Source organism: Ictalurus punctatus, chromosome 23 (genome assembly GCF_001660625.3).
Source record: "Ictalurus punctatus breed USDA103 chromosome 23, Coco_2.0, whole genome shotgun sequence".
NCBI lineage: Eukaryota > Metazoa > Chordata > Actinopteri > Siluriformes > Ictaluridae > Ictalurus > Ictalurus punctatus.
This window is the reverse complement of record NC_030438.2, coordinates 11,820,300-11,836,448: the sequence shown is the minus strand read 5'-3', so window position 1 is coordinate 11,836,448 and position 16,149 is coordinate 11,820,300. Positions and strand designations below refer to the sequence as shown.

Genomic DNA, 16,149 nt, shown 5'->3' with positions numbered 1-16,149 from the left:
TGTGTGTGTGTGTGTGTGTGTGTGTGTGTGTGTGTGTGTGTGTGTGTGTGTGTGTGTGTGTGTTTAGTTACCTGCAGGTCACTATTGAGCTTATGCTGCATTACCAACAATTCCCGAGTTTTCTGCAGTTCTAGTATGGTTTCTGCATGTGAGGCCTGTAGAGCAGCCAGCTCTTGGGATGGGTCCTTGACCTTCTCATTACTCACCAGGACAGTCAGACCCTTACAATTCTCATGCTGCAGTCGAAAAACCTTTGAGAGAAAGAGAGAGAGTGAGAGAGAGAGAGAGACAAAGACAGATAGATTAAATGCAAAAAGACTTTCTGTGTAAATGCTGTTTTACTTTAAGTTTTTATCTATCTAATATAATCACACCAACCTTAATTTGCATCAGAACTTCATGAAGATCTTCCACATCCATATGAAAATCCTTTGAAAAGTGTGAAAAAGGTTAAGACTATCAGTATGTTTCATTACTCACAATAATAAAACGCTATTCAGTCAATCATTTTTACTTTTGATACTCTGTCTAGTCTCTCTTGTAGGGATGTCACATTCTGTCTGTACTGTAGCACTTCTTGCTCCAGGAAGTCACGTTTTTCTCTAAGGGCAGTTGTCATGGCTAAATAAGAAAACAATTAAGTTATGGAAAGTTATGGAAATGTTGCAGCATGAACAAGCTATTCCTGAACTTATGTCTTAAGCTCACATGTTCTCATATGCTCACCCCTTTCTTGTGCTCTTTCCATTTGACTCCTTTCATAGTCTAGTACCACCCTCTTTTTTTCCTGCTCCAGCTTTTCTCTCTCCCTTTTTTTATCTTCCAGCTTCTTCTCCAGTATCAATATTTCAGTTCTCCAGTTCTCCAGTTCCTGTTTATCACTCTCTTTTTCACTCTCATGTTCATTATGGTGGCTCTGGGCAGACAGAGTGCTGTGGTGCAAATCAATAAATATTTCAGTATGGTTACTTCAGATTCAAACGTGCATAGCTTAACTGCATTCAAATGGCCAATGAAAAGTCAGTGTGCTATTGCAAATATGTTAATAGTGATCTAATAGAATTGGCTTAGTTATTAAAAAAAAAAAAGCACTAGGTTGTTTTGGATGAGTTCTGCAGAAAACTCACCTAAGCAGTAAAGCATTATAGCTTCTCTTTAGGAGATTTCTCTCCCCTTCAACGTCTAAGACTCTCTCCTGAAACTAAGAAGAGATCACCATAGCAGTTAGATAACGGCCTGTTACAATATTATTGCATAATATTGGATATTATTTGGCTATTTGTGAGTGTGTTATATTTATAAAAAAAGTAGTCCTGAATTCACTAATTTGAAAGTGACGACTGCAGTACCTCTGACAAGCTGTGTAGAGAGACAGTGGCAATATTAAGTTGACCTTCTAGGATCAGCACCTTCTGCTTTTCCTGTTTCAGTTGCTCACTCAGCTGCCCCAATTTTCCGAGCAAAGTCCCCTGGTTCTCGTGCAGTGACCTCCGGCCCTATGGTACATACAGTTGCAATCAAAATTATTCAACGCCCATTGCAAATCAGGTTTACTGTCAAAATTTACAGACTTTCAACTGTTTGCAATTAACAAATCAAACAAAAGAAATTGAAATATTCAGAGAATGCTTCAAGTGTTTTCCCCAAATTGTACTGAAAATGCAAATTATAATGACTTCTCCAGTTTCAAAATTATTCAACCCCTTCATGGGAAGCATCTTTAGTACTTGGTAACACACCCTTTTGCTGTTATGACCTGCTGCAAACAAGATGCATAGCTCCTGGCAGCATTCCTGAGGAATCTTAACCCATTCCTCATGAGCAATGGCCTCCAGTTCAGTAATATTCTTGGGTTTGCATGCCGCAACTGCCTTCGTCAAATCTTACCAGAGATTTTCTATGGGGTTCAAGTCAGGTGACTGTGATGGCCCTGTAGAATCATTCAGGACTTCTTCTGCAACCAAGCCTTGGTGTATTTAAATAAATAAATTGTCATTCCCCAATTGCTGTGTCATTATTTTGACTTTTTAACTTGTTATTGTCATGTAATGGAGGGTGATACAGATGCAAGTGCAGGTAATTGTGCTTTAATAAGAAAAGTTTGACAAATCCAAAAAATGTTAGGGAGTTTCAAAGTCACAAGCAAGCTTAGGTCAGGCAGTCAGTAAAGAGGGTAAACTAAGGAGAAAAAGTACAAAATTGGGAAACAGGTCAAGGTCAAACCCAGATCAGATATAATGTGAAATTGGACTTGGTACCGTCAGAAGCATGAGAAAAATTGAGAGTATACGTCGCGTATACACAAGACGTATGGTTTAAATTCACAAACAAGGGGCAAACTGAAAACAATTCATCAATAAGAATTTTTAAAAATATTCACTCATAATTCTTATTGTTTATGCTGTTTCTCATATACTCAGTAAGGCAGAGGTTACTTTAAACATATTTAAGTCAACTGAATTGCATGAATGATTTGTAATTCACTTAATGATAATTTGATATTTATACAATAGCAGAATAAATGCTAAGATTTTTTTTAAGTATCATGTTAGGATAGATCATAACAATGTCAACACAATGAATTCCAACATGGAAGTTTTGATTATTTAATGTAAAAATCAAAATGATAAGATTTAATTATTTAATTAATCCATAACCAAACACATTCATGCAGTAAACTAATCAGTCAATCATGTGGCAGCAGCACAATGCAAAAATCATTCAGATACCGGTCAAGAGCTTCAAACAATCTTTCACATCGATCATTGAGGAAAAACAAACTACACAATGCAGGGTATGTTCCAAAATGAACTGTTATATTGTACGTGTAGCACTTGTATGCTCTGATACAACTTTACTGAGCTACTGGACCAGTTCTAGGTTTGGATGGAGTTGGGTAACGGTGAAAAAATTAGACCAGGTACTTTAAATACAAAAGCCGGAAGTTTACTGAAGGTTAACAAAGACACTACATTAAACAGACATCAGAACCAATGAATAGTCCTGCAAGTAGCAAAAGGTAGATAGAACCCACTTTAATCCTTTTTTTTCCTCTTTCCCTTTCCTTCACCTAGGTCACAAATAATTTGGTTTACCTAGCTAATTTCATTAGATTAGATCTAAGTATTTTATTTTAGGTTAATAGGGTGTGCCTATTTTCTCTTTTTTTATCCCTTGAGTTAACTCTTTTTTTTCTTTCCTTACAGGTGAGAAAACATTTATGTCATTTCCAAATCAAAGTCAATTCAAGTAAAACACTCAAACCTTGAATCATAATATTCACAATAATGAAACAGAATACAATGTGAAGTAACACTTCAGATTCAGTTCAAGTTCAGTTTCACTTATACCTTCAAATTCAATTAAGATCAGTAAAGTTCAGTTCAATTCCAAGGGAAAAAATTAGTCCCAACACTCCTACCGGTCAGGCAGTGAGTTTACCGGCGTCCCACCGTACACAGCAGATCCTCTCTGGCACGAAGAAGCCGAGTTGTCTCTAGAAACTTTGTCCATGGGTTTGGCTCGCCATCTTATCCCGTGTCTGTGTGTGTGTGTGCGTGCGTGCGTAGTCCCCACACGTGGCAGTCCAAAGTCCAATTTCAAACAGGAACATAAACAACAACAAAAAAAAACCCTGACCTGTATAACAGGTCATAAAGGAAATAAATTATTCTAACCACATGAATAAAGCAAATACCCCTTTACAATTTCTGTGAAACATAACATTACTGCTACATTACTGTACATGTTTAACTAGGCCTCAGAAAAGCGACAGAGAAGTGCTTCTCTCCTGCCGTCAGGCCGATAACATCTTTTTCCTTTACATAAGCTCAAACTCACATTTAATCAACTTAACACAATATAAATTCACACTTTGCTTCTTTAACTAACTCAAAGTTATTACTGGTAAATAGTGTTTGCGGCTTTCTCCAGAGTTACATCATTAGCTCTTTGCTAGCATTTACAGCATTCACTTCACAATAGCATTCACAACACTTCAAGTAAAAGGGGTTGAAACTCACCAAAAACGTTGTGGTTTTCTTGTACTTAATCTTCATAAATGCCCAAGCAGGTAAGTATTGTTTTTGAGCTTCTAAATCAACTCTTCACAAAAGAGTTTTAACTTTTTAGCTTGTTAGTCTGTCTGCTTCTCCTCTCCACTCTCTGCTCAGTGCAGACACTTCAAGGGGAAGTGTCACCACAATTCCTTACAGCCATACTTCTATTTGTTTACATGAAATCAAACTGTTTTTAACCATTCTTAATCGTTTCTTACATGTATGTGTTTTAACTGATGTAGGGGGTTAGCTCGGGGGAAGGGCAGAGCACAGACCCATAAGAGACAGATTGCAGTCACAATGGGTGTTTTATTAGTCTTAGTGTGAGCTGTCCGTCGTGAGGAGGCGAGGGTGTGTGAGTGCGTGGGGTTTCGTGGGGGTGTGGCTGTCGTGTGACCCTCTCGAGGGCGTGTCGGGGTTCCCGAGACGTGGGCGTGGGTCTCCCATGCCGTCGTCCGCCGGTGCGTGCGATCTCACCACCCGGCGGTCTCGTCCGCGCTCGCACCTTCGGAGAGAGAGAGAGAGAGAGAGAGATAGAGAGAGATAGAGAGATTAGCGGTTGGAGTGAGTCAATGTTACCGTCGTGCTGAATGTTGGCGTGCCTATACGCCGCTGAAGAGCACGCACGGAGTCTGTCTCTTTGCCGTCGTTTTTTCCTCTTGTACGGCCGGAAGCGCGTCCTTTTATCCTCCTCCTTCATCGCCTGAGTGGTGGAATTTTCCCGACGGACTCCCCAATCACCGGCCGGTGTAGCATCAACGGTCCCGCCCCACCGTGACGGTCCTTCCGGCTGGTGGTGTGTTTGGCCCGAGGCTGTCCGCTTTGTGCCGGTGCGGCAGTTGGGGAAGGAGCGACTTTCTTATTATGCGCGCTGGCTGTCGGTCCGTCGCGACACTGATTAGCTTATTTATGCATTTTATCCATCCATCTTCAACCGCTTACTCCTTTTCTCCTTGGGTCGCGGGGAAACCTGGAGCCTATCCCAGGGAGCATCGGGCACAAGGCGGGGTACACCCTGGACAGGGTGCCAGTCCATCGCAGGGCACACAATCACACACACATTCACACACCCATTCATACACTACGGACACTTTAGACACGCCAATCAGCCTACCATGCATGTCTTTGGACTGGGGGAGGAAACCGGAGTACCCGGAGGAAACCCCCACAGCACGGGGAGAACATGCAAACTCTGCACACACAGAGCCGCGGGAATTGAACCCCGACCCTGGCGGTGTGAGGCGACTCTAACCACTAAGAATGAATTATTTATTGGTGATAATTCAATGTGGGTTACATCCTCCCCACTTTACCTAATGCATGTCCCTGTGCATTGTCTTAGGAGCCTACACTGTCATGACTCTGTGTGGTTCTGAGAAACTAGATTCTGTCAGTGAGTTTGTGATCACTTCATGCAAACTCTGGAATAGAGACTGGACTATTTGAACTAATGGATTCCCTAGTTCAGGGTAAGTCAGTCGTCTGGTGCCCTTTCTGTCTCTGGTGGATCTTCTGAGGTGTTCCCTTCCACTTTCAGTTTCAACTATGTTTTCATTTCTTCTCAGAATGGTTTGAGTAGGAAAATGGACAGTACTCTGGTCCTCCCTTGGTAGGTTTTCAGGGCTGACAGGTAGGTGATTCTCCTCAATATCAGGTAAGGTTCTCCTTTCAGGTTCAGGTGAGTTACTCTCTCCAGAATCAGGTAGGTTCAAGTCAATAGTGTCTACTGGAGCATCCCCAGGGAAAGCTTCAGCTATGTCCGAAAGATCTTGCTCAACAGCAGTCAACGTGGAAGGTTATGGTTCAGTTATTTCTAGGTGTTCCATGGTTTCAGAGGTATGGTTGAAAGGTAGAGTTTCTACTCTTATGTTCCCATAACCATCATGATAATATTCTTCAGGGTCAGATTGGGATTTGTTCCCATCAGTTTCATCTGAACTGTTGCCTTTTGGATGTTGTCGAGTTTTTGGCCACCTAACTTTCTTTGTCTTGCTGGTTTCACCTTCCACAGGGGTCATGGGAAGGAAACCACATGGCAGTAGAAGGTCATGGTGAAAGATTCTTTGCAGACTTTCTCCAGTCTCAGGTTTCACAATGTATACTGGCATGTCTCTATATTGCCTCATGACAACATGTACATCTGACTCCCACCTGTCAGCTAGCTTATGCTTGCCCCTCAGGCGGACATTTCTGACCAAGACCCTGTCGTCTTCTCTCAGGGTGGACTCAACTACTTGCTTATCAAACCTTGCTTTATTGCGGTCTGCTATTTTCTTTGCATTTTCTGTAGCAAAAGGTAGCTTTTCTTGAGGTGGGATTTCAGGTTCTGGACATATTGAGAATGTGATCCTGGCTGGTGGTAGACTGGTAAGCCAAAGGCTGGGTCGATTGGCAACCTAGGCTGTTGCCCAATCATTAGTTCATAAGGGGTAAAACCAGTCACCTCACTCCTAGTACAGTTATAGGCATGTATTAATGGCTTGACATAATCATGCCATTGACTCTTTTTCTGATTTTCAAGGGTTCCCAGCATGTTAAGTAGGGTCCGGTTGAAATGTTTAACGGTGTTCCTCCTTGGATGATAGGGTGTAGTCCTTATTTTCTGGGTACCGATGAGTTCACACAACTCCTTTATTGTTTTAGACTCAAAGTCGGGACCTTGATCGCTATGAAGTCTCTCAGGAATGCCATAATGGACAAGGAAGTGGTCCCATAAGCACTTGCCGACTGTTCGAGCCTTTTGGCTTGGAGTGGGGACTGCTATGGCATATTTCGTAAAATGGTCTGTGATGACCAGAATGTCTTTGGTGTTACTTGAGTCTGGTTCTACTGTGAGAAAGTCCATACATACAAGCTCAAGGGGTCTTGTAGCTGTGATGTTAACAAGCGGTGTGGCTTTCTCAGGTAAGGACTTACATCGTATGCAGCAATTGCAGGTCTTGATTTTGTTTTCTACATCAGCTGACATTTTTGGCCAATAGAACGGCGCCCTGACAAGGTCTAAGGTACGCTCAATGCCCATGTGGCCAGTGTCATCATGCAGGCTCTTCAAGACCAGTGGCCTCAGCTCTTCTGGTAGCACGAGCTGATAACATATCTGTGCACCCTCTTGTTGTTTATGGTACAATATGCCATTTACAAGTTCAAGCCTGTTCCATTCCTTTACCATTAGGCAGAGCTCAGGGAGTTCTTTCCTCAGAAATAGTGGGGGTCTCACTTCAGACTCCATCTGGTTGATCACTTTTCAGATTACATTATTAGCTCTTTGTTTTTCCATCAACTCAGTAGCTGTGAAATGGGGGATGATGGGTAAACCATCAAGCCGACCTTCATCTTCAAAGCTTTTTGGTATGGCCTTTGGGTGATGAGCAAGTGACATGACTAAGGTGGTGTCAGGTGATGTCTCTGTAGGCTCATATTCCATGATGTAGTGAACCAAGTGTTTCTCACAGATGGCTTTGACTGTGTCCTCAGTTACGTGGTTTGGGTGTTCAGGTTCAGACAAATGTCTTTGGGCAAATTGCCTTATCCTTTCCATCTCTTTCTGTGATATGAAGTCGTTGGTCAGTCCACTGTTTGGCCGTCTGGACAGCCCGTCTGTGTCCTGATTTTGCTTTCCTGCTCTGTACTGCAGTTGAAATTCAAATGTTGACAGAGCAGCTAGCCACCTGTAGCTTGTGGCATTGAGCCTAGCAGAAGTGAGGATATAGGTTAATGGGTTACTGTCTGTGACAACCAGGAATGGACTGCCATACAAATAGTCCTGGAATTTCTCTGTTACTGCCCATTTAAGGGTAAGAAATTCCAACTTGTGAGCTGGGTATCTGGCTTCACATTGTGACAGGCCACAGCTTGCCCAAGCAATGACATGTCTCTGTCCTTGTTGTTCCTGGTATAGGGCAGTGCCTAACCCTGCAGCGCTCGCATCTGTATGTAAGATGTAGGGTAACTTGGGGACAGCAAAAACAAAGGATGGGGCGGTTGTCAACTTATCAAAGATAGTTTCAAATGCTGTTTGGCATTTTGTTGTCCACCGCTCACCAAAGACATTTTTGGGATTGTGGTATTTCTCTGTGTTCACTTTGGGGTTGTTGTACTTCTGCTGCATTGGGTACCCAGCGGTGAGTGCATTGAGGGGTTTCACAATCTGTGAGTAGTTCTTAATAAATCTATGGTAATACGTACAGAATCCCAAGAAGGTTCTGAGCTCTTTCAAGTTGTTTGGTTTTGGCCAGGTTTTAAGGGCTGCAATCTTCTCTGGGTCAGTTTCGATCCCTTTTTCAGACACAATGTGCCCTAGGTATTTGACAGATGTTTGGAAGAACTTACATTTGTCAGAAGACAATTTCAGGCCATACTCCCTCAACCTGTTGAGCACGTTCAGCAGCCTTTCCTGATGTCCTCCAGTGTCTGGGAGAACACTGTGAGGTCATCTATGAAGACAAGGGCTTGTTTCAAATTTAGTTCTCCCATGCAGCACTCCATAAGCCTCTGAAATGTACTAGGCGCATTTGTGATCCCCTGTGCATCCTGTTGAACTCAAAGAACCCAAGTGGGCAGACAAATCTGGTCTTGTGCTTGTCTGACTCTTCCATCTCTATCTGGTAGAAGCCAGACTTCAGATCCAGTACAGAGAACCACTTTGAACCATTTAATGCTGAGAAAGACTCCTCCAAATTTGGTAAGGCATACGAATCCCTGACTGTTTGGTGTTGAGTTTTCTGTAGTCAATGCAGAGTCTGACGTCACCATTCTTCTTCCTAACAACTACAATTGATGAAGAGAAAGGTGATTCTGACTCGCGGATGATTTCAGCGTCAAGAAGTTCTTGGAGATGTTTACGCACGGCTTCGATGTCCTGTGGGTGTATAGGTCTTGCTTTGTGATTGAATGGTGTTTCATTATTGAGTTTTATGTAATGCTTTATTTTATCAGTGCGTCCAAAGTCAAGGTCGTGCTGTGCGAACACATTTGGCATCAAGTTGAGTTTTTCAGTTATCCTTTCTTTCCATTCATTTGGTATTGGAGAGTTTCCAAAATCAAAGTCTCTGTTTGGTTTTCGGTCAGGTCTAGTTAGAGTGTCTGGGTTGCCAGTGGTGGTGGGCTGAATACTTTGGATGGCATTCACTTCGGCTATCACACTCTTAGGAGGGATGGTGATATCATGGTCTGATTCATTCTTGAGGATCACTGCTATGCGATGAGGCAGTTTGGCTGGGAGGCTTGCTAAACCATTTGTAACCATTACGCCACCTGGTAGGCAAGAGGCCTTTAGTTGTTCGACCACTACCCACTTTCCAGAATTAGGTGTTCTGCACTTGACTGATCCTTCCATAACTTTGGTCTGACCAGGACCAATGACCTCAGGGTCTTTGCTGAGTAGTCTCACAACTCCAAGGCTGGAGTTGACTTTCTGCCTCATCTCAAGAGTTTTGAAGACAATTTTATACCCATAGGGCAATGACTGGAAGTTCTGAAGTCCAGAATCTGAGTACTGCTCATAAAGGGTGTCTAGACTGTTGGTGCCTATCAAGACTGATGAGAGGGTTGAGCGTATGTCAGGCACAATCAGGGCTAAGGTGGACACTTTAATATCCATGCCAAGGGAGCTTTTAGGGAATGTGATATTTACTCCAACATAGCCCATGTAAGGGACATCTTGGCCATTAGTGGCTTCCACTTCAAGCAAGTTGTTCGAATAGATAGGTAAGTGTGACAAGTTCTGCTGATAGAATAAGTTTGGGATCGTTGTCACCTGTGACCCCGTGTCTAACAAGCAATCGCCATCTTTCTCTGCTATGGTCACTTGTGCAGTGATTTTAGCTCCAACGAGTCCTTTTGGTAAGATTGCTGCTCGTTGCTTTGAGTATGAGCATACTGATGAGGCATGCCATTTCTTTTTGGGACACTTTTCTTGTGTTTCAGCCCCCATTTGCCCCTCAAAGGTGACTGACATCAGTTTAACTGATCAGATGTTGAACCATTTCTCATTTCCCATTCTAACCGTTTCTGTCTCAACAGTTCCCTTTTGGAGGCTACAAGAGAGGGATTGGGTTCAGTTTCACAATGGGGCCTTATGTATCCATGTTCACCACACCTAAAACAGTACCAGGGTTTTGGTTTGTTACTGTGGTTTTTGTTCACATCATGGTTGCCAAGCTGTGCTTTTTGTGGTCTGATACTCTCAACTGAGGACTCGGTAGTGGCAGTTCTGGGGGGTACTTTCTTTGATTGAGATTTGTTGTCTTTTTGTATGATTTTTAAAAGCTTGTATCACAAATCAGCTATTTGTTTTTTCAGGTTTTGTATTTCAGATTCCGATTGATCTTGTCTTTGTGGTGATGTTCTGCCATCTTCAACAGTCTGAGCACAGGCGCCCTGAAAATGTGATGACACCTTATGCTTTGAGGCACCAAGATACTGCCTAATGTGACAGGCTCTGGAATTGCGTTTGTCCTCTTCTGTACGAAGTAGCAAAAGCAGCTCTGCAAAAGTAGGTGAGCTTTGTTTCTTTTGTTCAAGCTTTAATTCAGATATCAAGGTGTTGTTCCAACAGCCTCTGCAGAACTGTTTCAGAAGCTGGCTGTCTAGATCAGTTGCATTTACACCACCTCTCCTGAGGGTGGTGTTCAGCATCACTTGCAGTCGTTGAAGATAGGGGATTTCTCACCATAGTTTTGGAGGGTGTTGAGAAACTTGGCGTAAATGTCATCTCCTTCTTCAACTGTACCGAAGGCCAAATCTAGAATGTCCAAATACATTGATGGGGATGAGTGAGGTGACTGGTGCTTCACTATGTCAACAGCAGGTGACAAAAGGCTCTCGAGTATTCTTCGTGATTTGTGTAGATCTGATTGTTGTGTGTCTCTCAGTAAGAAATCTGCATTGGACCTCCATGTTTCATAATACACTTCATTGTTCGGTCAAAGATCGCGTCCAGAGAAGGGTCAGAGTCTTAAGAAAGTGGCTGCTTGGGTTGTAGAATCTCCATGTTTGACTATATGTTCAACAACAACTTTCTGAAGTTCAGCAGGATAGAGATTTGTAAGGCTCAGACCAGGCAGAGTGTTTCCTTTGTGGGGTTGTTGAGATGATGCCGGGTTAAATTCAGGGACATGGACATTTTCTGTGGGAGGAACACTGGGTTGAGGACTCACCTGTGCTACAGCCTCAACCTTGTCATGTTCTTGATCATCATCATCCAAGCTAGTTTCTGAGTCATCCTCTTGGTTCCCTGAATCATCTTGGCCAACAGTCTCATTGATGCGAGAGAGCTAGCACATCTGCAAAGTCCTTGCCACTCTGCTTTGCGATCTCCTTTAACACTGAGAGATAGATTTGTGTAGCTGATTGGCTGACATCAGGAGTGTAAACACTTGCCAATGTCTTGATATTGTAAGTAATGACTGAGTTTTACTGGCAAGCTTGTATGGCAATATAGATGAGAGTGACTGTAAAGCTGTGCCATATGTAAACTCTATAATAACCTGTAGGCCTGGTTCAGACTGGGGTAAGTCTATTGGTATTTTTCTCTGAATAGAGCCATACTGTTTTAGGAAGTCATAAAGATCTTCATCAGCTTCTGTGTCTATTAAGCCACTAACTAGGACTGAGTTTGGAATTTTAACACCTGATGTCTGAATCACCTACATCATGAATCAATATAAATACTGCTATCTGGTCTCTGGTTGTCAATCTACACCTGTTTATACCACTCCTGGCTGGCTCGCCAATTTGTAGCACTTGTATGCTCTGATACTATTTTATTGAGCTACTGGACCAGTTCTAGGTCCGGATGGAGTGGGGTAATGGTGAAAAAATTAGACCAGAGACCAGGTACTTTAAATACAAAAGCCGGCAGTTTACTGAAGGTCAACAAAGACACTACATTAAACAGACATCAGAACCAATGAATAGTCCTGCAAATAGCAAAAGGTAGGTAGAACCCACTTTAATCCTTTTTTTTCCCTCTTTTCCTTTCCTTCACCTAGGTCACAAATAATTTGGTTTACCTAGCTTATTTCATTAGATTAGACCGGTCTAAATATCTTATTTTACGTTAATAGGGTGTGCCTATTTTCTCTTTTTTTATCCCTTGAGTTAACACTCCTACCACTCTGGCAGCGAGTTTACCGGCGTCCCACCATACACATCATGTCCTCTCTGGCATGAAGAAGCCGAGTTGTCTATAGAAACTTTGTCCGTGGGTTTGGCTCGCATTACTGCTACATTACTGTACATGTTTAACTAGGCTTCAGAATAGCGACAGAGAAGTACCTCTCTCCTGCTGTCAGTTACTGGTAAATAGTGTTTGCGGCTTTCTCCAGAGTTACATCATTAGCTCTTTGCTAGCATTTACAGCATTCACTTCACAATAGCATTCACAACACTTCAAGTAAAAGGGGTTGAAACTCTCCAAAAACATTGTGGTTTTCTTGTATTTAATCTTCATAAATGCCCAAGCAGGTAAGTATTGTTTTTGAGCTTCTAAATCAACTCTTCACAAAATCTTTTAACTTTTTAGCTTGTTAGTCTGTATGCTTCTCCTCTCCCCTCTCTGCTCAGTGCTGCTTCAAAATGGGCCAATGAGTCTCTTAAAGGGGTAGTGTCACCACAATTCCTTACAGCCATACTTCTATTTGTTTACATGAAATCACTGTCAAACTGTTTTTAACCATTCCTAATTGTTTCTTACATGTGTGTGTTTTAACTGATTAACTTATTTATGCATTTTATGAATTATTTATTGGTGAAAATTCAGTGCGGGTTACATCCAGATTTTAATATGGATTAATATACATTTTGCCTATAAATACAACCATCTTAATTTTAATGTCCTTCAATGGTCAACCTAACCATTTTCTTACAGAAAAGCACTACATTAATAGGCTATTAGTGTCACGAATTGGAGATGCAGACAGAAGCAAGTGCAGGAATGACAGTTTAATTAAACAACAAGAAGTCCAAAGGATAAGGCAGAAGTCAATAATCATAACAGGCTGTGGTCAGGCGATCAGGCAAACAGTACAAACAGGGAAGGGCAAAGAGACAAGGTCATAAACGTGAGCAAAGTTAAAAAACAAAAAAACGATTAAACAGACACGCTATAAAGGCTTGGTATGGACAGAGATCCTAAGCAACTGAGCATATACTTCACAACTTGTTGAATGAATGAAAGTCTCTTAAAAGGAGGTGCATGTGTATGATTGGAAACAGGTGACTCAGTGATTAGAACTCCGGGGATGGTGACCATGTCCGTTTTTGCTAAGTGTAGTTGTTGTCGGCCATGTTTGTAGGTGTGTTGGTTTGCGGTGGTATGACAATTAGGCAATGCTTGTAACAATGACTACACAGTTATGGATTAATTAAAATAATCAAATCAAATAATGGATTGTTGGGTATTTTTTTATTATGTTGAAATAAAGAATTAGTAAGTAATAACTAGATACTAAGATGAAATACTGAGTTATGAAGTCAAAATAATGACTTTTTTCAATTCATACCTTGCGTGATATAGGGCTTCCGTAGCAAGTCTACATGACAAAGACAAAAATACTGTCTCCCTTTGAAAGTAATGGTGAAATACCATCATGTGTTAAAACAATGAAAATTTTTATTTCCTTCCATTTTGCTATGTAAACCAAAAAATTATTATTATTACAAAAAACATTTCATTATTTGATTAAAATTTTGAAACTTTTAATAGTTTTGAAATTCTTATGTACATGACTGTATATAAGACAAGATCCTGCTTCTAACACATAAACTTTGTGACTGTTCACTTACTGTCTAATATATCTCACCCCTTGACAGGTGTAATGAAATAATCAATGTTATTCACTTCACTTAGTGTTTCTATATTAAAGGTGATCGGTGTGTGTGTTGTTGTTGTTGTTGTTTTCACTGATCCTGTTAGGGATTGTCACAGCAGATCATTTGTTGGCATATTTGGATTGGCACAGATTTTATGCCGGATGCCTTTCCTGACACAACCCTCCCATCTTATCCAGGCTTGGGACCGGCGTTGAGTGCAACCTAGTAGCTGGTGTGTGTGTGTGTGTATATATATATATATATATCTCCATCCATCTTCTATACCACTTATCCATCGCAGGGCACAATCCATCGCAGGGCACAATCACATACACAGTCACACACTATGGACATGCAAGTCTTTGGACTGGGGGAGGAAGCCGGAGTACCCGGAGGAAACCCCCGCAGCACGGGGAGAACATGCAAACTCCGCCCACACAGGGCCATGGTGGGATTCGAACCCCTGACCCTGGAGGTGTGAGGCTAATGTGCTAACCACTAGCTAACCACTATATGTGCTAACCACTAACCATTATAATATAATATAATATAATATAATATAATATAATATAAAAAACGTTCCCTTTTTTCAGGAGACTGTATTTTAAAGTTCATTTTGTAAAGCTTTATTGGGAAGAGTTTAAACAATGTTCTTCATGCTTGTTCAATGAACCATAAACAATTGTTGTACATGCACCTGTGGAACGGTCCTTTAGACATTAACAGTTTACAGGTGGTAGGCAATTAAGGTCACAGTTACAATAACTCAGGACACTAAAGAGACCTTTCTACTGACTCTGAAAAACACCAGAAGAAAGATGCATAGGGGGTCTGCTCACCTGCATGAACATACCATAGGCCTGCTGCAGGGAGGCATGAGTACTGCAGATGTGCCCAGCGCAATAAACTGCAATGCCTATAATGTAAGACGTTTAAGACAGTGCTACAGGGAGACAGGAAGGAGAGCTGATTGTCCTTGCAGTGGAAAATTACATAAAAACATGTCCCCCCATATGTGATTGAGAACTTGCAAATGCCAAACCATCGATGCAGGTTCAGTGGGCAGGGGAGTGTGTTGATGGTGCCCAGATAAGAAAACTAAGTCTTGCCTGTGGGATTTTCCACAGGTCCACCATGCTGATGTTTCTGCCTACAATGCCTTCCCAAATTGTCCAGCCCCCCTGTTGTCCCTGTACTATGGACTTAGTTTTATAGTGCCTGTCCTCCATCCTTGTCACCTCAGACAATACCAGTTCCTTCCTCTCTTTCCCGCTAGCCTTGGACCACACCAGTAGAGCTTCTCGCCACCCAAGACATGTCCTTCCTGTCTGGACGCTGCCGATGATCTCTTTGTGTTGCAGCCTACTAATTACCTGATCGATTTCAGCATGGGCTTTCCACTTGCAGCCCTTGTGGACCTGGACATTGGTACTCCGCACTGCCTGGTCAGTGGACTCCCATAGTTCCAACACTAGCCTGGTGTTCTCCTGCTTGTAGCCCATGCTGATGGATTGCAGCAGCAGCTGTAAGATGTTCTTCCCAGTTTCAGATAGGCATTGCAGCAAGTCCAGCCACTTTTGGATGAAGGAGTTAGTGTTCTGATCCATCTTGCTTACTGTGGATAAGGGGATTTCACACAACTTCAACAGCCACATTATTCTCTGATACAGTGTGGTGTGGTAGCACTTCACTTTGTACTTTCCTTTCAATCCTTGCCAGACCAATACAAAGCTGTTACAGCTTTTGATGGACTGTTCAGCCAGCAGTGGGGTTTTCTCGGCACCCACGACAAAGATGGTTTTGTCATTCCTAACCCCTTTCCTGAGCGAGAGACTTTGGAACTTAGCAGGCTTGATCTTCATCCTTGCCCAGGACATCAGTTCCTCCATCCTTTTTAGCAGCCTAGCTGTACATGGCGCTGTTGGCAGGAGACTAGTAACATCCATGTAGCTTCTCAGGGAGGACAGTTTCTGTCCAGATGACAATCTGAATCCACCCACCATCTGTCTTGCTCCAATGAGTATTACCTCAAAGGCAGCCACAAACAAGATGGGGGAGATTGAGAATCCCATGGCAATTCCTACCTCCAACTACTGCCATCCAGTACTGAAGTCCTGGAGGGCAAAGCCCATCTGCAGGTCCTTGACATAATTACAGACCAGGCTCCTGATGTTGTCAGGCATGTGTAGAAACTTGGTGGTGTAGTTGATGGGTGTGTCTCCTTGGTGCTCTCAAGACAGGTCACACTCTACTACAGGGTCTTCCTCCTCACCTACCT

General features: G+C 42.3%; 1 protein-coding gene across 4 annotated transcripts in view; it reads right to left on the bottom strand.

Annotated features, from left to right (window-relative positions):
• The window catches only part of rpgrip1 (RPGR interacting protein 1), an 81,211-nt gene extending 76,588 nt beyond the window's left edge, over window positions 1–4,623 (bottom strand). For 2 of the 4 annotated variants that reach the window (XR_008393328.1, XM_047150330.2), the window contains exons 1-7: window positions 3,422–4,621; window positions 1,350–1,496; window positions 1,128–1,201; window positions 727–932; window positions 515–621; window positions 379–429; window positions 72–251 (exon numbers count right to left, since the gene is read on the bottom strand). Coding sequence is in view for 3 of the 4 variants with exons in the window: in XM_047150330.2 (XP_047006286.1) it covers window positions 72–251; window positions 379–429; window positions 515–621; window positions 727–748 (360 nt within the window). In the remaining variant the exon portion in view is untranslated. Of the gene's footprint in view, window positions 1–71; window positions 252–378; window positions 430–514; window positions 622–726; window positions 933–1,127; window positions 1,202–1,349; window positions 1,497–3,350 lie in introns of all 4 variants that reach the window. The other 2 variants (XM_047150329.2, XM_047150328.2) reach the window with 2 other exon arrangements.
• Window positions 4,624–16,149: the final 11,526 nt, after the last annotated feature.